Source organism: the organism of the source record quoted next, unplaced genomic scaffold (genome assembly GCF_019419815.1).
Source record: "Pyrus x bretschneideri cultivar Hongxiangsu unplaced genomic scaffold, Pyrus_bretschneideri_v1 Contig74, whole genome shotgun sequence".
NCBI lineage: Eukaryota > Viridiplantae > Streptophyta > Magnoliopsida > Rosales > Rosaceae > Pyrus > Pyrus x bretschneideri.
In genome coordinates this window covers 320344-343740 of record NW_025999814.1, presented here as the reverse complement: position 1 = coordinate 343740, position 23397 = coordinate 320344, and the positions used below count along the sequence as shown (strand labels likewise).

The 23397-nt window shown below is 37.9% G+C and overlaps 4 protein-coding genes across 5 annotated transcripts; all 4 read left to right on the top strand.

Moving 5' to 3' along the window:
- Nucleotides 1–453: 453 nt before the first annotated feature.
- LOC103950375 lies at nucleotides 454–17099 on the top strand. Its single transcript, XM_009361572.3, has 5 exons — nucleotides 454–470; nucleotides 15759–15906; nucleotides 16058–16133; nucleotides 16252–16350; nucleotides 16480–17099. The coding sequence occupies exons 2-5, from the start codon at nucleotides 15791–15793 to the stop codon at nucleotides 16690–16692; spliced, it is 504 nt and encodes a 167-aa protein (XP_009359847.1). The 5' UTR covers nucleotides 454–470; nucleotides 15759–15790; the 3' UTR covers nucleotides 16693–17099.
- Nucleotides 482–1348, top strand: LOC125472836. Its single transcript, XM_048574758.1, has 3 exons — nucleotides 482–611; nucleotides 734–809; nucleotides 928–1348. Exons 1-3 carry the CDS (start codon nucleotides 496–498, stop codon nucleotides 1111–1113), a joined length of 378 nt encoding a protein of 125 aa, XP_048430715.1. The 5' UTR covers nucleotides 482–495; the 3' UTR covers nucleotides 1114–1348.
- On the top strand, nucleotides 13338–19214 carry LOC103950376 (probable 3-beta-hydroxysteroid-Delta(8),Delta(7)-isomerase). 2 transcript variants are annotated; one of them, XM_009361575.3, is made up of 4 exons: nucleotides 13338–13546; nucleotides 18202–18348; nucleotides 18475–18583; nucleotides 18734–19214. In XM_009361575.3, exons 1-4 carry the CDS (start codon nucleotides 13387–13389, stop codon nucleotides 19008–19010), a joined length of 693 nt encoding a protein of 230 aa, XP_009359850.2. In that variant the 5' UTR covers nucleotides 13338–13386; the 3' UTR covers nucleotides 19011–19214. The 2 variants fall into 2 exon arrangements, with proteins under 2 accessions (XP_009359850.2, XP_009359849.2); XM_009361574.3 differs by lacking the exon at nucleotides 13338–13546 and adding an exon at nucleotides 17346–17584.
- A 765-nt stretch (nucleotides 19215–19979) lies between these two features.
- Nucleotides 19980–21242, top strand: LOC103950433 (protein SRC2 homolog). Its single transcript, XM_009361634.3, has one exon. The coding sequence runs from the start codon at nucleotides 20060–20062 to the stop codon at nucleotides 20936–20938; it is 879 nt and encodes a 292-aa protein (XP_009359909.2). The 5' UTR covers nucleotides 19980–20059; the 3' UTR covers nucleotides 20939–21242.
- The last annotated feature ends 2155 nt before the right edge of the window (nucleotides 21243–23397 follow it).

Genomic DNA, 23397 nt, shown 5'->3' with positions numbered 1-23397 from the left:
GTAATGCTACACTTATCACATTTTCTATATCACATTTGTATCATCTCTCTAATAGAGGTAGCGCCCATCGTCTCTGTCAAAGATGTGGTACAAATGTAATATGGTAATGTGGTAAGAGAAGCATTTTTGAAGAAAAAATTCTTGGACTTGCACTACTCATGTGCCTAACTAATAATGTCATGTTGCCATATAAAACATGCACGCGTTATCCATTCATATCATACCACTCGAATTCGTTATAATACCTTACTACATAAATTCTAGTATCGTACAATGATTTTTCCCTCTCTTATCATGTTGTCACGACCAAAACAGAAAAGGGAAAGGGAACCAAGAATAAGTTGTTATCTACTTTATACCCTAGTTGTATGCTTTTTTCAAAATTCTTTGTTAGTTTTGGATTCTAATTCGAAGCATCTTTGTATTGTACAAGGAATAATCAGACTATGAAGTTTAGTAGAAGGCGGATGGTGAGCAACTGTGAAACATAATAATATGGCCACAGAAGATTTAACTATTCAGGTTCTCAACCTTCCTCCAAGGGTGACTCTTGCAGAATTAAATACCTTCTTCTCTTACTGTGGAACTGTTCAACAAATCCAGCTCACGAGGCAAACAACCTCCAAATTATTAACTGCTTGATCATTCTGTTCTTATTTAACTTTTGTTGATCAATTTGTTCTTATTTAACTTCTGTTGATTAATTTAATGTTAATTATTTCATAATTTGCAGGGATAAAGACCAATTACCATATGCTTTGGTGACTTTTGTGCAGCCTTATGCTTTTCAAACTGCCCTTCTCCTTGATGTAAGAAGCCAAAAAAATCTGTTTATATTTCAAATCTTAGTATTTAAAGTGCTTCATCTTATTTTGTTTTAATCAATTTATGAGTGTGGCTGAAAGGAAGGGAGTGATCACTTTGCAGGATGCTACCTTTGGAGGCCAACAAATTGGCATATTACCTGCATATGATATTAGAATTCCTATAGTTTCAGATGAAGACACAAAAGATGAAGACACAAAAGATAAAGATGAAGACACAAAAGATGATCACACCCAGGTTACTCATAAAGTTGGTACTTTGATGTGTTTTTGTAGCTGTTTTGGTTAGATTTCTTAGGGATTCGAAATGACAGAATGAATAAGGAATGTTGCACGTATTTGACGGCTACAAGGCTGTGCAATTGCATCATCTATAATTTCATTTATATAGGAGTGTATGTAGGGTTTTGGTTCATTGCCAACTCACAAACATCTCTCCTAATTGTGCTAGAGGACAAGCATGTATTATGAATTTGACTACCATACTCCACATTTAATCATAGCCCTTCATTGGGATTTTATGTGATCTAATCTGGAGTGTACAAATGGCACTCACTTACACACAAAAGCTTTAAAACAAAAATTGGCCGTTAACTCTAAAACCCTTTGTTTCTTCTTTCTTCTTCGACTCGGCAGCAAACTATCCGTTGGAGCTTCACCTTGTTGCCTTCGATCCTTGGAACTAGAAGCAATTTAGGTTCCAACACTCCCCTCTAAATTGGTTATGGTTGTCACTTCGAGCAATCCCCTCAAATAATTGAATCTATCCTTTAGAAGAGCCCTCATGAAAATGTTTGCAATTTGTTCTTCTATCTTGCAGTAGTGTAGCTTGATTATGTTCTCTTGCAATGCTTCTATGATGAAATGATATCTTCTCTTTATGTGCTTTGTTCTCTAATGAAAGACTGGGTTCTTAGTCATGGCGATTGCAGATGTCTTATCACATAGAAGTGGTGTGGCATCAACCTACAATTCACCAAAGTCCTTGAGTATGAATCTTGGCCAGATGGCTTGAGCTGATGCCTCTGAGGCACTCACATACTCTGCCTCAGCCGTGGATAATGCAACACTTTGTTGTTTCACTGATACCCAAGAGAAAACCCCTGAACCAAAAGTGAATGCATAGCCTAATGTGCATCTCTAATCATCTTCGCTGCCACCCCAGTCACTATCACAGAACCCAATTAGGATAGTTGACTTCCCTTTTTCATACTTGATTCCATAGTCAAGTGTGCCTTGCACATATCTCAGCATTCTTTTAGCTGTCCACATGTGTATCTTAGTAGGATTCTGCATAAACCTTGAAAGTAGGCTTGCTAAGAACATTAGATCAGGCCTTGTTGCAGTTAGGTACAATATACTACCAACAATGCTTTTGTAGAAACTTGAATCCACGGCTTCACTCCCATCATCTTTCAACTTCTCATTTGCAATTAGGGGTGTAGAGACTGGTTTGCAGCCTTTTATACCAAATTTCACTAGGGCTGGTTCGGTATAAGATACCGAACCAAAAACTATGTCCCGATTCCCAAACTGAAGTTTTCGAGAATCCCAATTTCAAGATCGATCCTAAACCAAATTTTCAGGAATCCCAAATTTTGGGAATCCTAAAATAATTTTTGGATTTCGGGACAAATCAGGAATTCCGAAATAGTTTTGGGTTTTCAGGCAGTCAGGTAACCAGGTTACGGTGACAAAATCCATTGGAAAAGCAATGTAAGAAATATAGATTCCAATAACGCCAACTTATTTGATCAAGAAGTAACAAAAAAAGTAAGAAGCAAAGCAAAAGATAAGTGTAAGAGAATGTATGTCTGTGCATGTGCTTATGTGTATATTTGTGTGAGAAAATGTAAACAATTACAGAGAGAATCAATTCTAAGATATCAGTACCACTTTTATAAAGTATAATGAAACTTGCGTCCTGATCTCATTTATTAAGAATGCATACATTTCCCCATGATTTAGAATTGTACAATCTTCAAGTTATGAAACTTCCACCTATAATCAAAGCAACTTTCTTTTTCGAGTAAACTAGACAGAACCTTACAAGAACAAATGATGCAAGGTCCTAAACATGCATTCTCACAAAAAAGGTTTGAATTTCTGTCAAAGGTACATCATAGTCTGCATAAGAAAAGAGTTCATCAAAGTGAGACTATGAGAGGGTGGTGGCTGCTAAGCTTCGAATTCGAGAAGCAAAAAACGGAGAGACAAAAAGAATTTGAGATCGAGTGAAAGGCCAAAGATGAGAAATGAGATAAAGTACGGATGTGGTGGTGGCCGGAGCGAAGAGAGTTCATCAAAGTGAAACTATGAGAGGGTGGTGGCTGCTAAGCTTCGAATTCGAGAAGCAAAAAATAGAGAGACAAAAAGAATTTGAGACCGAGTGAAAGGCCAAAGATGAGAAATGAGATAAAGTACGGATGTGTTGGCTTGGGTTTGGATTGAGTTGAAGGAAAGTTTAGGTGGCTTCGCCTTTCTGGGTTGACATTGCAGATAGAGATAATGAGAGAGAGAGAGAGATAAAGAGTGTGGGAGCCAAAAGGCTCCTGCTTTTGAGTTGGGAAGTGGGAACCGAAAGGTTTTTGCTAGTAGGAGCCAAAAGGCTTCTGGTTTTAAGTTGGGAAGTGGGAACCGAATAATTGAGATTTGGAAACCAATCTTATACCAAATATTTCGATATTTTTTGGGATTTCGGGAATACCGAACTTTGGAATGTTTTTGGTTTGGGATTTTTTGGTTTGGGTTTGGGACTTTTTCGGTTTGGTTTAGGAATTTCGGGAATTTTTTCCAGCCCTAAATTTCACAAGCAATGTTAGTGCATACTTCTTCTAGTGAATGAAGATGCAGCTTGCATCTTGAATTACCCCAATGCCAAGAAAATGATGTAAGAGGCCTAGATCTATCATCTCATACCTCTTCATCATTTCTTCCTTGAATTCTGCAATCATAGCTTCATCATCTCTAGTGTAGACAACATCATCCATATGGATTAATATAATGAACGTCTTGTTGTTGTTTTCTATTTTAGTGTAGAGGGTAGCTTCACTATGACTCATTTGAAATCCTTTCTCAGTGAAATAAGAGCCAATTTCACTGTACCAAGCTCTTGGAGCTTGCTTTAGGCCATAAAGCGCATTCTTCAGTTTATACACCTTATCTGGAAATTCTTCACTTGTGAACCCCTGAGGTTGTTCCACAAACACCTCCTCCTCTAGCACTCCTATTTAGGAATACAGATTTCACATCTAGTTATGTAACTTCCAATCCCTTTTAGCTGCCAGGGCAATTCAGGTCCTTATTGTGTCTAACCTTGCTACTGGAGCAAAGGTTTCATTGAAGTCTACACCTAGTTTCTATGAGTAGCCTTTAGCTATAATCTGGCCTTGTTCTTTTGCATAAAGCTATCTAGATTTAGCTTGGTTTTATATACTCATTTCACTCCAATCACAAGCTTGTCACTTGGTTTATTCACCAATTCCCAAGTGTCATTGTTCTCTATCATTTGCAACTCTTTTACCATTGCTTTCTTCTAAGACTTAGTCTTCTTAGCTTCCTCATAGGTCTTTGGTTCAACCACACAAAAGTTGTAAGTGGCATATATCTCTTTTAGGCTTATCAATCTCACTGGAGTTGAGCTTGGTGTTATAATATGTGAAAGACTTGATTGTGGACTCATACTTGCTTGTTATAAAGTCTCATGTGTCTCATTATTCTCTATGACTTCTTCTTGAATTGAGGTCTCAATACGCTGTCTAATTTCTCCCTTATTGAGATCAAGTTGTAGAGAGACACTGTCTTTCTCTTCTACACTTGTTTCCCATTTCCATGTGGAGTTCTCATAAAAAATAACATCCCTAGATAGATTTATCTTCTGAGTTGACAGATTGAAGACCATGTACCCTTTTTCACTAGTACCATAGCCCACAAAGACACATTTGTTGCTTGATTTCTCCAGTTTTTGCCCTAATTGTTGTGGTATGTGAGCATAGCACACTGAGCCAAATACCCTTAAGTGCTTCATAAATGGTTTTCTCCACTGAAAACTTCAAATGGTGTCTTCATGTTTAATGTTTTGGTAGGACACCTATTCAACAAGTACACTGCAATATTCGTTGCTTCATCCTAGAAAGAATAAGGCATATTCTTCTCATACATCATTGACTTAGGCATTTCGACTATAGTTATGTTCTTCTTTCTGCAATGTCATTCTGTTGTGGTGAGTATGCCATAGTAAGTTGCTTCTCTAATCCCACATCTTCACAGAATGCATTGAACTTCAGAAAGGTATACTCTCATCCCCTATCACTTCTTAGCCTTTTTATCTGGTGTTCACTTTGTAATTTCACCATTGCTTTGAACTTCTTGAAAATTATGAACACTTCAGATTTAAACCTCATGAAATACACCCAACACATCCTCGAGTAGTCATCAATGAAGGTTAAAAAGTACTTGTTTCCACTGATTGTTAGAGTTTGCATAGGGCCACACACATCAGTGTGAATCAATTCGAGTGGTATAGTTGCTCTCCAATCTTTGCCACGTTCAAATGGATCTTTGTGATGTTTTCCAAACACACACCCTTCACAAGTTTCATTAGAAAGATCTAACTTTGGTATACCTTGCACCATTTCATACTTTTGCAGATTTTGAAGACTTGTCATGTTTAAGTGATCATGTTTCTTGTGTCATATCTTCATTGAACTTGTCACATTTGATATCCTTGACATTTCTTCAAAATATCTTAGAATGAGTGGAAAGCTTCTGTTTTTCACCTCTACTTTGGTTACCAAGTTTAAGAGAGACTTGTCATCAAATATTTCAACCATAGTTCCTCCAAAGAGTAGCAAATAGCCAGGCTTCATCATTTGACCAACTGAGTAAGTTCTCATCCAATCTAGGCTAGTATAACTTCCTTTATGTGTCTTCTCCCCTTCTTGGTTTCAATAACTAGAGTTCTTCTCCCAGTAGCTTTAACAATGTTCCTATCTCTCATTTTTACTTTTCCTGTGAAACTAGTGTCAATGCCAATGAGTAGTGACTCATTTGCAATTATATGGTTGTTACAACCATTATCAATGTACCATATTTCATTGTTTTTCTTAACTTTGGCACTGAATGCACTAAACACATTTGCTTATTCTTCCACTTGATTTGCACAGTTCACCTGTTGCACATTTTTTGATCTGCAATCATTCATTAGTGGGATTTATCACAGTGCTTACACAACTGTTTGATTTTTGGACCCTCACTAGTGTTGCTGCTATAGTTAGGTCTAGGGTTTTGAAACACATTTCCTTCCCATCTTTTGAACTTGCCCTTCTAATATGGTTTATGTTTACTTGCACTAGCTTGACTACTAGAACCAATATTGAAAGATTGAAAAGCTCTTTCAGCGGCAGAGTCAGCATGCCTCTCAAGTCTTTGGTCAAAAACTCCCAAGGATGTCATCACATCTTGCACACTAAGAGTTTCTGTTTCTTTGGTTTTTTCAATAACACTCATTATTGAATCATAGGGTTTAGTCAAACTAATCAACAGCTTTTGGACAACTCTTTCATTTGGCAGTTCTTCACCATAGGTTTTCATTTGGTTCACAACATCAAATAACCTAGAGAAGTAGTCTTTTAGCAGTTCATTTTCCCTCATTCTTGTATACTCAAAGTCTCTTCTAAAGGATTGAAGCTTTACCTTTCTTACTTTGGCGTCTCTTGTAACATCCTACATCGACCAACGGAGAGGGGGTGATGTGTCCTTATATGTACATGCCCACCTCCATATAGCACGAGGTCTTTTAGGAACTCACTAGCTTCGAATTCCATCGGAACTCCGAAGTTAAGCGAGATTGGGCGATAACATTCCTAGGATGGGTGACCCACTGGGAAGTTACTCGTGAGTTCCCAAAAATAAAACCGTGAGGGAATGGTAATGGTAAGCCCAAAGCTGACAATATCGTGTTATAATGGAGTTGGTCTGGGATGTGATTGAATGGTATCAGAGCCATTCTGCCCTGTGGTGCGAGTGTGACAACGAGGACGTCAGGCCCCTAAGGGGGGTGGATTGTAACATCCCACATCGACCAACGGATAGGGGGTGATGTGCCTTATATGTACATGCCCTCCTCCATATAGCACGAGACCTTTTAGGAGCTCACTGGCTTTGGGTTCCATCGGAACTTCGAAGTTAAACGAGTTTGGGCGAAAGCATTCCCAGGATGCGTGACCCATTGGGTAATTCTCGTGTGAGTTCCCAAAAACAAAACCGTGAGGGCGTGGCCGTGGCCCATGTGCCTTATATGTACATGCCCATCTCCATATAGCATGAGGCCTTTTGGGAGCTCACTGGTTTCGGGTTTCATCGGAACTCCGAAGTTAAGCGAGTTAAGGCAAGAGCATTCCTAGGATGGGTGACCTACTGGATAATTCTCGTGTAAGTTCCCAGAAACAAAACTATGAGAGCGTGGTAAGGCCGAAAGTGGACAATATCGTGCTACGGTGAAGTCGAGAATGGGATGTGACATCTTCTCTGTATTCTTGTTGTAAAACCTAGGGGTGGGCACGGGCCTGGCCGTGCCCAAAATTGGAGGGACCTGGACCGGACCCGCTTGAAAATACAACGGGGCGAGGTAGGGCAGATTCTGCAAAAATTGAAATAGGAACTAGACCTAATCCGACTCGTTTGAAACGGGCCGATTCCTCGAGGCCTCATAGGTACATTTCCAATTCCTTCCCTATCAAATTTCCCAGTACAACCATTAACCAAAAATCTCAAAATTCAATCATAGTTTACACACCTAATTAATCTCTTCGTGAAAAACCTTCAAAGCAACAAACTTTAATTAAAAAAAAAAAATTGAATTTTAGACAACCCAGAATCCCAGATGACTAATTTCCTAAGATTGCATTACAATATAACCCAATTGATCAAAATCCAAAGTTTAACAATTTACCACAGCTTTAGCTCCAAGCAGTGATTGTATGCATCAAAAAAAATAACCAATTCCTTCTCTGGATCCTTTTTTTTAATTACTTAGAATCTCCCACAAATAGCTTGAAATCAAGAAACAAACCAAAGAGGTAGCACCAATGGAAGACGCCGATCTCTTTCTCCATGAGGCCGTCGAGGGAGGTGGTGTTGTCCTCGTCTTTCTTAATCATCTTTGCCGTGTGATCGCCAACAGAGCTTAGCTTCCATGCAAATCTGAGTCAGACGGAGGAGATGACTGATTCGTCGTTTCGAGTTGTTCGACTTCGTTGTTCGTCCCGTTGAGTTCGACAGAGAGAGAGATTGAAAGATTGAAAATCGAGAGGGATAAGAATTCAACAGAGAGAGATCGAGATGGAGGACTATAAGAGAGAGAGAGAGATCGAGAGGAATGACTGAGGAGAGTCTGGGAGAGTCTTTGAGAAAGTGACGGTCAGATTTGAGTGTGTGTGTGTGTGTGTGTGATTAGAGTGGCACGGCACTGGGCTGGGCCTGTTTATTGGATACGATTCAGGCTAGGGGCCCATGTTTTCAAAATACTGGATCTGCCCAGCCCCGCTGTTTACTTGGACTCAACCCGCCCCGCCCTGTTTTGTATATAAAACAATATGGACTTACCCCGTACTTGCCCCTACTCACAAGCCTAAGGCCCGTTTACCCACCCCTAGTAAAACCTCCTAATCACCTTTTGCAATTTCTTTATTTGCTATCCTTGGAAAGATGGTGTCTGAGATAGCTCCTTGAATGATTCCAAGAGCTCTAGCATCACCCATTTGATTCTGCTTCAACATTGTAATCTGTTTCTCTGTGAGATCCTTCTCTAAAGCATCAACCTTAATCTCAGGTATCTCATACCCATATTGGACCATATCATATAGGTCATAAGACTTGAAGATGGTGGTCATCCTTATCCTCCAAAAATCATGGTTTTCCCCATCAAAGACATGAGCTTTTAGCTCACTACTACTAGATCCCTTCATTTGCAAGCTTAAAGTTTGAATCTTGGGGTTGTAAACACTATCTGAGTGCTCCCAAAGATACTCAAATGCACAAAAAAAACACCCAGAAAATAGAAAAATCAGCAACCTAGCTTTGATGCCATTTTGGAATTTTGGATCGCCAGGCTCGCCCCACTCTAACGACACCAATAATGTCCCCAACTTTACCACATGTCCAATCCATCAGGTATGGGGTTTTACCACAAAAAGCCTCGGCATTAGAGTCCATGGTTTAGGCTCGTGCAAGCTAACGAGCTTGTCACCACCAAGAAAGAAACAAGGATGAACTCTTAACATAGAGATGACCGCTTAGTTCCATTGAAAACAAGTGGGCCTAATGGGAGCCGACCTCTGAGTTTCAATTACTGATGTGGATCTCCACGTGTAAACCACTAAATGGGGTTTACACGTGAGGGGGAGTGTTAAAGTCCCACATCGATGCTGGGAAGAAAACCCAAGAGGTTTAAATAGAATTACCTCACCTTAACTAATATCGAAGCCTTTTGTGGTAAAACCCCACACCTGATGGATTGGGCAGGTGGTAATGTGAAATCTCGTTCCTGGATTTCACTATTGAAGACTACGTATTTGTATTAACGAGATTTTATATTATTTTCGGGAATTTATATTAATTTAATTGAATTTAGATTTTAATTAAACCAATTACGAAGTTTGAATTTTGGTTAGTAAGCAGTAAAAAAAAATCGATGACCTTATGGGGTCTCGCTAAGTATATCTGGATAGAGCTTGATCCTATGAGTGCGTAGGCGAAAACCATTCGCGAATTGGGGTTGAAATGAAGAAATTATAGACATTTTGGTTATTAAAAAAAATAATAAGAAGAAATGAATGGGAGGTGGGAAAGAAATGGAAAGGGGGGAAGGGAGATGCCCAATCAGAGGTAGATCAGGGAGAGAAATGAGGGAAGTGAGAAGCACCAAACCTGGACCTTTTCTCCTTTGACCCATACACTCAACCTGACCCGCACCACTGCTACAAATTTCGAAGGGTTTTCCTTCCATTTTTCGGCCTTTTACGACCTCCTACCACCTACAAACACCATCACACCTCTCTTCTTTAGTTGATCACCTAAAAATTTGATGCAAATTAGGTCATTTCATGTTGTAGAGCGGCAACAGCGTCGTGGGTCTTTCGGTGGCAATCCGCCAATTTCGATTTAAAAACACTTGATATTCACCACCAAAATACTCCTCTTGATTCTAGGAACAAACCCCAAATAGCCTGGGAGGCGACGGAGCACCGGAGAAGTTGAATCGAAGCCACCCATTTCTACAGTTTTCGACAGGTTCAAGTTAAATTAGGGCTCTTCCCAGCTAAATTGACCTCAACCACAGGTATGAGACTTGCTCCACTCATCGAGATCTTCATTTTGGTAAAATTTGGTAATTTTTAGAATTAGTTGATTTTTCCGGTGAGTCGGGGCGGCCGGCTACTACCTGCGGCAGCGCGTGGGCCGAAACCTCACCTTATCATCTTAGGATAATTTTGATACCTTGATTCCATATTTGACATCCATTTAGTGAAATTCCGAGGTTTTAATATAGTTTCGTAGTCGTTGTAATGAAATTTTAGTATGTTGTTCTAGAATAGTAGTGAGACTCTTGGGAAGTTACGGATCGGAAATCCATGGACGGATGTTCCAGATTGACTTCTATAAGATTGTGGACCCCACATTTGACAAAGACTTGACTTTTGGTCAATAGGCTACGAATTGATCTTAAATATTAAAATATGTATTACTAGAGACTATGTAAGGCTTAGTGGGATGGGATAATATATACATCGGTTTACATGTATGGGATGTCATATTGTGATATATATGTGTTTATTTATCTTCTTAATAATATGAATGATAAATATGATAAATGTTATGACAATGTGATCCTAGAATCCTATTAGATGTATTCTGTAAAACTTATATGCTTGTGTGACATATTAGTTGGTGGCCATGAGAAGTTGATGGTGTAGGTGACTATGTTGTAACTCATAGGGGTTGAGGTATAGGTAGGTTGTGTGTTGAATTTACTGCACCATGTAGCAGTGGTACATGGATGGTCTTGTTTGGTATATCCAAGATAGGGGACCATACGCATTCTAGGAGTGATCATGCTTGGTATATTCGCGATGGGTGATCATTACCTAGAGCTATAAGATACAGTTCTGCTTGGTATATCCGCGATGGGAGACTGTTAGAGGTGATCATGCTTGGTATATTTGCGATGGATGATCACTATCTACGTTATTAGACTATGCATATGGTTCTACTTGGTATATCCGCAATGAGGGACCATACGCATTCTAGGAGTGATCTTGCTTGGTATATCCGTGATGGGTGATCACTACCTAGAGTCAGGATGTGGTCTTACTTGGTATATCCGTGATGGGGGACCATACGTATTCAGGGGTGATCATGCTTGGTATATCCGCGATGGGTGATCACTACCTGCACGATGAGATTATGCCTATGGTTCTGCTTGGTATATCTGCAATGGGGGACCATACTCATTCTAAGGGTGATGAGGATTAGTTATACTTGGTACATTTGAAATAGGCAACCATAGTTTAGTTAGATTCCATTGAGTGGTCTGGAATCCCTACTCTTGCTCACTTCCATAAAGTTAGCCCGACCCCTAGATGCGAGTTAATAGGAATTGTTCACGATAGGCATTGTGTTTATTAATTGGATTGATCATTTTATTACTTGGAATCCAGGTAGGGAATTATGTTGAATTCCTTTATTAAATTTCGTGAATTGATATGCGATCTTGTTGATTGATTAACGTAGTTAAATGTTAATATCATGCATCTGTGATTCATGGAATTAATTAATTGAAGTGATTATGGAATGATGTTGGGTATGATTATTATTATTATTATTATTATTATTATTATTACGGTATTAAGTTGAAATATAGTGATTTATATGATGGATGAATTGGAAATCTTGATTGTCATGTTGGTTGTTATGTAGCCCTGAGTCTAGTAATTTCATGTTTGTCAAGTTCTAATGATTGATTGAGGAATGTTATGCCTTTCGGTTTGAACGGACTGTGACATATGTCGAATTGTAGTGCATGGTGAACTACGAATGACTTGATCCTTTTTTTAAGGTACGTAGGCAATCTAACGAGGAGGTTAAATGCAGTCATAAAGTATACGAAAATTTCTACGCAATTCGAATCTTGAATTATGATTTGTATACATCCCGGAGGTAGGGTCTGTTGGATATACAGATACTTGGTAATGTCACATGTCGATTCTGGACATATGTCGGGATCGAGGCGTGACAGGTAAAGTTAGGGACAGTATCGGTATCATTAGAGTGGGACGGGCCCGGCAATCCAAAATTCCAACAGTTAAGTCATCTAATATTAAACTCAACTAGCCTTTCTAAACACGTTAACGCTAATGCAAAAAGGTTTTTGATAACGAACATATTTTACAATAAATGATCTGTTATGCTAACAATATATGTCATTGCCAGACCAAAAACCAATTAGGTTTCATCCCGACTACCAATATGTTGAGGAAAAGCCAATATGTTGAAGAAAAGCACGGAAGAGGAGGAGGAGAAGTTGAAGTTGTCGGAGAAAGCGGGGATAGTGCTGATGAACCAAACAAAATCGGCAATTTATGCGGTTGAGCAAGCAACAGGATGCATGGGAACTGCACTTATGAACACTATCTATGTTTCAACTGGTGCTATAGGCTTTTCCGAAGTACTTGATAACCCTAATTCAATATAACCCTAATTCTACAAACCATGCATGCATGTACATATCGGTGTCTTAAAATTGCGTGTACTTCTTCATATTGGCACTTAATAGTCAGTTTATGAATAATATAGCAATCGTGTATATGTAATGAGTAATGTTAGGGAGGCCAAATTTTTTAACCCAAATTTGCAAACTAAATGATGTGGTTGGAGATAATTGGATTATTAATTAAATGTCGATTAACGTGTTTGTTTTTTATTGGTGACATATCATTTATTTGCAATTTGGTTTTAAAAAAATTGATTTTCTAGCATTACTCATATGTAATTATAAGATTGAAACATCAACATTATTGCTAACATCGACAATATATCTGCATTTTAAAAAAAAATGTAGCTAGTAGTATTGTAGGATATTTTCAAACGTGTAATAATTTGTTTGGGAGAACATTTCGATGGTCTATATTACATTATGTAACAAGTATCTAGGTCTTAATATGTAATGAGCTTGTGTGTGAATGTGTGCGAAGACCCTGCAAGTCTACAATAAGATATGTTTTGGACTGAAATTGGAATTGTTGGTTATATTTATAAATTATTTTTTCTTTTGAATTTTTTTCTCAACATTCATATTGACAACACTGTATCAAATAAATATAATTCGATCGTAGATAAAAGGATCGAAGGCCCAAGAATAATTCTATGTGGATTTGGCCCGAAGCAAATAATATCCAGTTTGTGAAAACTTAGTAAACTAAACCAGGGGTGTGCCGACGACGATATCGGGCCTCCCAGGGCTAGATTGTCATCGACGAGACAGTGTACTTGGTGGCCAGCGAAAATGGAGGGATCAGAGGCTGGAATTTATGGGAATCATCCGTACGCCCCGAGGGATCTAAAGCTACCGGGATTCGTACCTGGCTTTCTCTCACAGTCCACCATTGTCGGCGTCTACGGCGCCTCCTCCCTACTCGTCGTTTCTCTCACCTGGCTCTTCTCCGGTACTCCTCCTTCCACTCCACTTCTCATCAGATCCTAAATTTATTCAGCTCAATTCTCTAAACATTGTAAATTGTTCAAGTAATGTGATGCGTGAATTGGGTTTGTAGGCACAGGCAGAGCACAGAAAGTTTAGACTTTTGAGATCCAAAAAGTTCATATTTTTATTCAACTTTTTTGTATGATTGCAAATTCATCGGCTTGATTTTTTCATGTGTTGATTACATATTATACTTTAAACTAATCTAAAGTACGGAGATTTGGAATTCGAACTCGGGTGCAAAGAGTAACACATTCATTCTGGCCGATGTTACATGGCTTCGCCCACTTATGCTGTGTTGACTGATCCCGCTAGCCTTCTTACTGTTTAAGATTTTGAGCTTTGAATATCGCAAAATTTATATGCTGCACAATGTAAAATTTGATTTTCAAATTCCAATCTCAAACTAGATGAATTTGACTATAAAATAGTAGGGGGAAGAGTGATGATTGATAAATTGATTTCAAACTTTGACCAGTAACCAGATAAGAGAGTATGTATAGAGAGTTGAACCAAAAGTAAATTTGACCACTCATATATCGTTCTAGAAGAGAGATTTTTATGTGTTTAGAAAACAAGTTGATGTATTATCTATTATTATATAAGTGAAAAGAAAATTAGTGCATGAGTAGAGAAACACTTGAAAAAAAAATTACGTATTTCGAATTATTTTTATAAGAAACACTTATGCTTATAAGTGGTTTTACCAAAAACATTTTGAGATATTTTATTTATTTATTACAAATGAAACTATTAGTCTAAACTACACTAAGGCCCTGTGGGGAGGGTTTGAAATTGAGATACAGTAAGTCGAAGAAGAATGTCCTGATTACGAAACTAATCTACCACATGTAAACATTTTTTAAAAATTACTTGAAAGTGGTTAAAACTGAAAGTGTTTATCCATTACCTAAAAGGAGTTCGAACATTTTTTGTTAAACACAGCTAAAAAACGTTTTTAGTTTTTACATAAACAATCTCAATGGATGTGGGTTGCAATGTATGGCTAAGATTCAAACGTTTTAGATGATTACAATGCTTATATATTAGGACGAGGATTATCTCCCCTCTCTTTTCATCTCCTCCTCTCACCTTCTTTATTTTGTCTTTCTTTTTCTATAAAAAATTATTATAAGATGTTGACGTGGATTAACCATGACCGTTCTAATATTTTTTTTAAAAATTGGAATGTATTGGATTTTTATAATTTTGAATTTTCAATCCGATTTTTCAAGGTGTTCCAAACTCATTTCATTTTTTATTCGAAATATTTTGAATTTTTTTTGGTTATTACTCAAATTATGTATTTTGTAATTAACTTTGAGACCCCTATTTTATTTTCAGTTTGGGATACCATTTGTTTATTATTTTTATATTAAACATATACTAATACATTAAAATGTATAGGCACACTAATATCCAAATATTTAATTGAATTTAGAGGTAAGCCTATACTAAAATGTATAGAAAGAACATAAAAAATTCGACCATATTCAAAACCTATAAATTATATGAATTTTCGATATGTATTGAAATTTCTGAGATTAATCGATTCCAAAAATTTCAAATTTGATAATTGTGATCTGATCTGATTCTAGAATTTTGAAACCAAAATTGAAAACGTAATTTCCCATCTTGTTTGTCTAAAAATCACTCATATATTTATCACACTAATTAAGTTTCAATAGATATTTCATATTTGAACGAGTAATACTACACTTACGACATTTTCTATATCACATTTGTACCATCTCTCTAATAGAGGTAAGGCCCACCATCTCTATCAGAGATATGGTACAAATGTGATATCAAAATGTGGTAAGAGTAGCATTTTTTAAGGAAAAATTCTTGGACTTGCACTACTCATGTGCCTAACTAATAATGTCATATTGCCATATAAAACATGCACGCGTTATCCATTCATATCATACCACTCGAATTCGTTATAATACCTTACTACATAAATTCTAGTATCATACAATGATTTTTCCCTCTCTTATCATGTTGTCACGACTAAAACAGAAAAAGAAAAGGGAACCAAGAATAAGTTGTTATCTACTTTATACCCTAGTTGTATGTTTTTTTCAAAATCCCTTATCAGGTTTGGATTCTAATTCGAAGCATTTGGCTTTGTATTGTACAATGAATAATCAGACTATGAAGTTTAGTAGAAGGCGGATGGTGAGTAACTGTGAAACATAATAATATGGCCACAGAAGATTTAACTGTTCAGGTTCTCAACCTTGCTCCAAGGGTGACTCTTGCAGAATTGAATACCTTCTTCTCTTACTGTGGAACTGTTCAACAAATCCAGCTCCTGAGGCAAACAACCTCCAAATTATTAACTGCTTGATCATTCTGTTCTGATTGAACTTTTGTTGATCAATTTGTTCTTATGTAACTTTTGTTGATTAATTTGTTCTTATTTAACTTCTGTTGATTAATTTAATGTTAATTATTTCATAATTTGCAGGGATAAAGACCAATTACCGTATGCCTTAGTGACTTTTGTGCAGCCCTATACTTTTCAAACTGCTCTTCTCCTTGATGTAAGCAGCCAAAAAAATCTGTTTATATTTCAAATCTTAGTATTTTAATTGCTTTATTTTATTTTGTTTTAATCAATTTATTAGTGTGGCTGAAAGGAAGGGAGTGATCACTTTGCAGGATGCTACCCTTGGAGGCCAACCAATTGGCATATTACCTGCGTATGATATAAGAATTCCTATAGTTTCAGATGAAGACGTTAAAGATGATCACACCCAGGTTAAGTCATCTAATATTAATCTCAACTAGCCTTTCTAAACACACTAACGCTAGTGCGAAAAGGCTTTTGATAACGCACATATTTTACAATGAATGATCTGTTACGCTAACAATATATGTCATTGCCAGAACAAAAACCAATTAGCTTTCATCCCGACTGCCAATATGTTGAGGAAAAGCCCAACTGCCAATATGTTGAAGAAAAGCAAAGAAGAGATGGAGGAGAAGTTGAAGCTGTCGGAGAAAGCGGGGAGAGTGCTGATGAACCAAACAAGATCGGCAATTTATGCGGTTGAGCAGGCAGCAGGACGCATGGGAACTGCACTTATGAACAATAACTAAGTTTCAGCTGGTACTAGAGGCTTTTCTGATGTACTTGATAAAGCCTCAAGGTCTGCCTCAGAGTTGGGAATTAGGAAGAGAGGGAAGTAAATTCAATATAACCCTAATTCTACAAACCATGCATGCATGCACATACGAGTCTCTTAAAGTTGCATGTACTTCTCTCTATTGACACTTAATAGTCAGTTTATGAATAACTTAACGATCGTGTACATGTAATTATAAGATTGGAGTATCAACATTATTACAAACATCAACGAGATATCCGCATTTTAAGAAAATTGCAGCTAATAGTATTGTAGGATATTTTCAAACGTGTAATAATTTGTTTGGGAGAACATTTCGATGTTCTATATTACATTATGTAACAAGTATCTAGGTCTTAATATGTAATGAGCTTGTGTGTGAATGTGTGCGAAGACCCTGCAAGTCTACAATAAGATATGTTTTGGACTGAAATTGGAATTGTTGGTTATATTTATAAATTATTTTTATCTTTTGAATTCTTTTCTCAATATTCATATTGAGGACAGCGTATCAAATAAATATAATCCGATGGTGGATAAAAGGATGGAAGGCCCAAGAATAATTCCATGTGGATTTGGCCCGAAGCAAATAATATCGGGTTTGTGAATATTTAGTAAACTAAACCAGCGGTGTGCCGACGACAATATCGGGCCTCCCAGGTCTAGATTGTCATCGACGAGACAGTGTACTTGGTAGCCAGCGAAAATGGAGGGATCAGAGGCTGGAATTTATGGGAATCATCCGTACGCCCCGAGGGATCTAAAGCTACCGGGATTCGTACCTGGCTTTCTCTCACAGTCAACCATTGTCGGCGTCTACGGCGTCTCCTCCCTACTCGTCGTTTCTCTCACCTGGCTCTTCTCCGGTACTCCTCCTTCCACTCCACTTCTGATCAGATCCTAATTTTATTCAGCTCAATTCTCTAAACATTGTAATTTGCTCAAGTAATTTGATGCGTGAATTGGGTTTGTAGGCACAGGCAGAGCACAGAAAGTTTAGACTTTTGAGATCCAAAAAGTTCATATTTTTATTCAACTTTTTTGTATGATTGCAAATTCATCGGCTTGATTTTTTAATGTGTTGATTACATATTATGCTTTAAACTAATTTAAAGTGCGGAGATTTGGGATTTGAACTCGGGTGCAAAGAGTAGCACATCCGCTCTAGCCGATGTTACATGGCTTCGCCCACTTATGCTGTGATTACCGATTGCATCCGCTCTAGCCAACGTAGCTACACCCGTCTGTGGTGATTACTGATTGTTAAAACTTGGGAATTCTTTCATAAGGAATAATCCCAATATAATTTATAGTCGCATTTTAGATCATGGTTTTGATGTTTTTTATGTATTGGCAATGGAAATCCAATGCTACGTAGCTTTAGATGTTCTAGTTTTTGTTCAAATCGATAAATTTGACATTTTGAGGGAGACATTTGAATGTCCTAATCGACGTGTTTTACTTTTTGCTATGTATGTACCAGGGAGGTCACCGAGGAAATCAAAACTTGATAGATGGCTAATGTGCTGGTGGGCTTTCACGGGCCTTACACACTTGATACTCGAAGGCTATTTTGCATTTGCGCCTGAGTTCTACAAGGATGAGACTGCTTGGTACCCGGCTGAAGTTTGTAAGTTCTGTCCCACATTTTTGTTTAATCTATAAGATTAGCATTGGATACGGGTTGTGCAGTTTTTCAACTGTTAGGGCTTGTTCGATTATATAGTTCTTATGCTGATAGATAAAAAATTGGCAGGGAAAGAGTATAGCAAAGGTGATTCAAGATATGCAGCTAGGGATGCAGGCGTCGTTGCTGTCGAAGGATTAACTGCGGTTATTGAAGGTCCCGCTAGCCTTCTTGCTGTGTAAGATTTTGAGTTTTGATTATCGCAAAGTTTATATGCTGCACAATGTAAAATTTGATTTTCAAATTCCAATCTCAAACTAGAATGTATATCGTATGGGCAGTCATCTTCTTATCTGTAATTCTAAACATGATTTCTGATCTTTGGCAGGTATGCAATATCTAAAGGCAAGTCATATAGCTACATACTTCAGTTTGCCATTTCGTTGGGTCAGCTCTATGGAACTGCTGTGTACTTCATAACAGCCTACTTGGACGGTGACAAATTTGCTACAAGTTCGTTTTACTACTATGCATACTACATTGCTGCAAACGCCTCCTGGGTTGTAATACCGACACTCATTTCCATCCACTGTTGGAAGAAGATTTCTGCCGCAGTACAAGTTCAAGGCCAAGGCCAAGGCCAGAAAAAGAACAAAACTCGCTGAGGTTGACTTCAGATCGATGGAAGATTTTTGTCGTTTCACGTTATGCTAATGTCTTTATTGAAATAATTTGGATCATGAAACTGTCAATCAAGCATTTCAATCTGTAAAGATGTTTTTTTTTTTTGTAGTTTTGACCGCAAAGCTTTATAAACGATGAATGGTTTCTTGCGCTGAGATTAATTGTATGGATTTGATTGTTTGATACTGCTCATATGTTTGGAAGGGGAAAGTTACTTGGATTTAAAGTTTTGTTGTCAGCTAATAGGACTGATCTCTTATGCGAGTCTGTAGATTTATTACATTTTCATGGGAAGGATAGGTTCGTTGTGTTTATTGACTTGCTGTTCATGTCTGGTGTCGGACCGAAGAATTTCTCCTGTTTTTGGGGAGAATCTTGCATACCACCAGGGCCCTATAACACTCGCCGCGTATTCCCGGGGTAGCCATGACTCCCCGTCCTAGGAGCTGTGCGTCATGACCATATTTTCTCTTCTTCGAGAAAACAATGAGAGACAAAAACCATGGACCTCATGACTGTAAAACGCAGTTGCTCTGTTTTCCAAATGTGCAAAGGGTTGTTGTCACAGTCCTGCTTCATTGAGGTGAAGGACTTACCAATCTAACCCAAGAACGTCATTGTGGGCTATGGCGTCCCAAAACAATGATACAATGTCATGTGTTTTAACTTTGTTACATATTATTGTATTAATGGTCCAGGAAACTATAATGATATTCCGGAGTGGGGAGAAATCCCTCTCCTCGTTGAGAGACTAATGCGACTATAATTTGTGTGTTCACATTGAGGAATTTGCAATTAAGTCTGGTGGTCTGTTATCGTAAAATCAACGGTAAAGCGGTCAATGATTGCAAGTCTGGTGGGTCGTTATCGCATGATCAACGGTGGTGGTTACGTGTCTAAACTATTTATGGGACACTGTTTTTTCAATGGTTTAATCCGTACAAATTTAGAAAATGCTACCTAGCTATAACGTATAAGACCAAAACAAAACCACTCCTGCCTCTCTGTGTCTCTCCCAGGTTTTTTCAGAATGTCCACAGCTGAGAAAATCGGGCACCTGAAAGACTGCAGCTCCATAGAACTGAAGGTAATCTCCTGCAAGGATCTCAGTGCCTTCAATTTCTTCAACAGGCTGTCCGTCTACGCTGCTGTGTCCATCTTCAACGACGAAGTGAAGAAAGAAGAACAGAAGAAACATCTGCAGCAGCGCCAGAAGACGCCGGTTGATAGAGAAGGGGACTGCAATCCTGAATGGAACCACCCCATGCAATTCGACACGAAGGACTTGTCCCTGGTTGACGAGTTTGATAATCTCTTTGTAGAATTCGACATACGATGTGACAGCGTCTTTGGCAAGAAGAGCATTGGAAAAGTCCGGGTGCCGTTCGCGGACTTGATCGATGATCAGTGCAATGAAGCGGTCAGGTTCGTGAGCTACCAGGTTCGGACAAGCGATGGTAAGCCTAATGGGGTCTTGAACTTTTCTTACAAGGTGATCAAGAAGAACACTAAAGTTGGAATCCATGATTCCCAGGAATCGGATTCCTCGTCCAAATTAACCACAGCCAGTGTTTATCCTGATCCTGCTGATAATACAGTCCAATCTCTTTACCCCACCTTGGACGTGCAAGTGCAATCCCGGGATATAAACGTATCCTATCCTTCGCTATCCGATGTTCGGGCTCCTTTGCCGACAATTTCAGTACCTTCTCCCAAGTTCAATTGCCATTGGAGGCCAGAACCCTACAACATGAAGACGCTGCCATCTCAGCTCCCGTTTTCTCCGCCAGCAACTGGGCCTGCAGGTGCTAATTGTCATCCATGTCAGCCCTTGCCATTTGCACAGCCTCCAACTCCAAGGCCATATTTTGGTAATTACAGTTGCTATGAGAATCCGACCGGGACTTGAGAATTTGGAATGGTTGAGATTAGCATTGTTCATGATGGGTGGAGGATTAGTAGTCCAGGCATTAGAAGTAGCGATGTAATCCTTCCAGTCCCAGAGTTGCAGACTAGGAATGGCACGGTTAGTAACTCATCAGTTTAGTTCATGAGGGCTTATAGACGTACTTGCACTTCATCATTTTGTGAAATAAATGCATGGTTTTTTACTACAGTAGATATATGATATATGAGATGCACCCATGTCGAACGATTATATTGTCCAATCCAGGTATTGCAAAATTTCGTATAAATGCATGTTTGATTTTCCATTTTTATTCCGATGTTCATTTTCTCGATTTGTCGACGGGTTGTGACCTCGTGATTTTTGTAAATATGACGGTACTAGCTTGGCAGCCTCTCCTTTTGGATTTATTTGAAGTGTGCTGTATTCACTGCCTTTTTTCTAAATAATAGTGTATAGTCACTAGTCAGGGTTCGGCTGCAGGGCTGTAGTTTTTGGTGTCTTCTTGATTTTAGGTCGGATTGATGTCTTTCTGATAGGACTACTGAAGGAGCCGCCACCCCCTGCGCTAATGAGAATTCCTTTTGTCATTGCATGCATAGATACTTACATGCTGGTGTATACACTCGGTGACTCACCTCCTTCTCGATGGAGTAAATCTTGTATATCACTGGACATGGGTGTATGTAGTTTATGACAATACGAAATTTTCCCTCAATACACCCCAAAAGGTTTCTAGACCAAGAAGAAGCTTTATAATTGAATATGGACCCATAGTGCATAAAGTATTTTGAATTAGTTGTTAATTAACCACCCACTTGAGAAGAGAAAGGGAAAGAAGTACCGCAATTGTTCAAAGGAACTTGAAGGCTTTTCTTGTCCATTCTGGACTTGAAAAAAATGTGAATTTTTCTGTCATGCTTATCACCGGTTACTATAAAACTGTGAATATATCAAATCCTAGAGTGTCCGAAGACCACTTCGATAATGTTTGACAAAAATTTTGAGTGTTTTTACCGTTTTTGAGGAAGGACTTAACATTTTTAGTGTGTTTATAATTTAAATATTTTTAACCGAAACGCTTATAAGCAAGTGTTTTCTACAAAATAGTCTGACACGAGCCTTCAAGGATAACTTAACTTCATTAAATTAATCTAGTCATTGCAAATTAAGTAAGCTAAGACGCGTTTGAATATTAATTAACTCGGAGTAAGACAGCAGAATGCTGTCATGGTGTTGATGGAGAAGCATGAGCACGATATGAAGGACTTGACTGTAATTTCATCTGTCATACCCCTTTGGACAAAGTCACCAACCCAATTAATAAAGTTATATGTTGATCAACATATGACTTTTGACCATGCCCATTCAATTTATTGAAAAAGAATCTCAGCCAAAGAAACTTGACCGTATTATTTATCTCTAATTGGGTATTATTGTCACTTAGTAGTTAGTACTATGATTTATTGATATTTCTCTTCACAATGTAAGTGAGAAGTCTTCAATTCGATTCTCGCTAAAGACGAATTTGAACCGCATTATTGCTGACCCATTATGAGGCTAAACTTATCTCACTCCCCCTTAATGTAGATAATATCGCTTGTTCAAGAAAAAAAAAGTGTATTGTTAAGTACAATTAGGAGGGTACATTTTATGAAGGTTATATTTAGGGTTTAGTTTCTTGGCAGTGTTCTATTAGGAGATGAGCTAAACGTGATTACATATGCTTAACACTAATTAAGTTATGAAAGAGCTACTCTAGCTCAGCAAATAATCTCAACTTGTGTTGTTTAAAATGGAAATAATTAAGGTAAGGTCTTTTGCTTTTGTGAAAGACATCTACAAAGCCTTCATTGTTTGTTCTCTTTTTTCCCTTACAAAGGAAGAATACTGTGATGGCTTGAAATATTATGTCTTCCATGTTTCCAGAAGAAAGTCAGGATAAAAGGCACTCAGTAATTCCTCACCAAACGACCATAATTCCCGTAAATTCACAAGAATGTCATCATTTATTGAGACATATTTGAGTGATTGAGATCTAACGTTTAAATGCGTGTTGAAACTTGAAACTGAATGCTTGTACGTTCACAAGAACAGTTGATCTTGTACTAGCTAGATGCTTTTGATGTAGATAAATTAATTTTGAATGAACTTTCATCATTGAGAAGTCAAGTGGGATACTAATTAATTAAGAGAAATACTTGGCTCTTCAAAGATAGAGAAGTAATGAAGAATTCATCCTTAAAATACTTCATGGCATATTCACAAAAATTCATTATGATAATCAAAACCGTTCATATTATAATCATTCTCAAATATCATTTCTATAAAAAATCAATTAAAATTAAGATCATTTAGTCATTGAACTGTATTAAAACATACAAACATATTTGATAAAAGCATTACGAACCGTCTATTTATTTGTTGCAATTGATCAACTAAACGATTTTAGTTTTAACTAA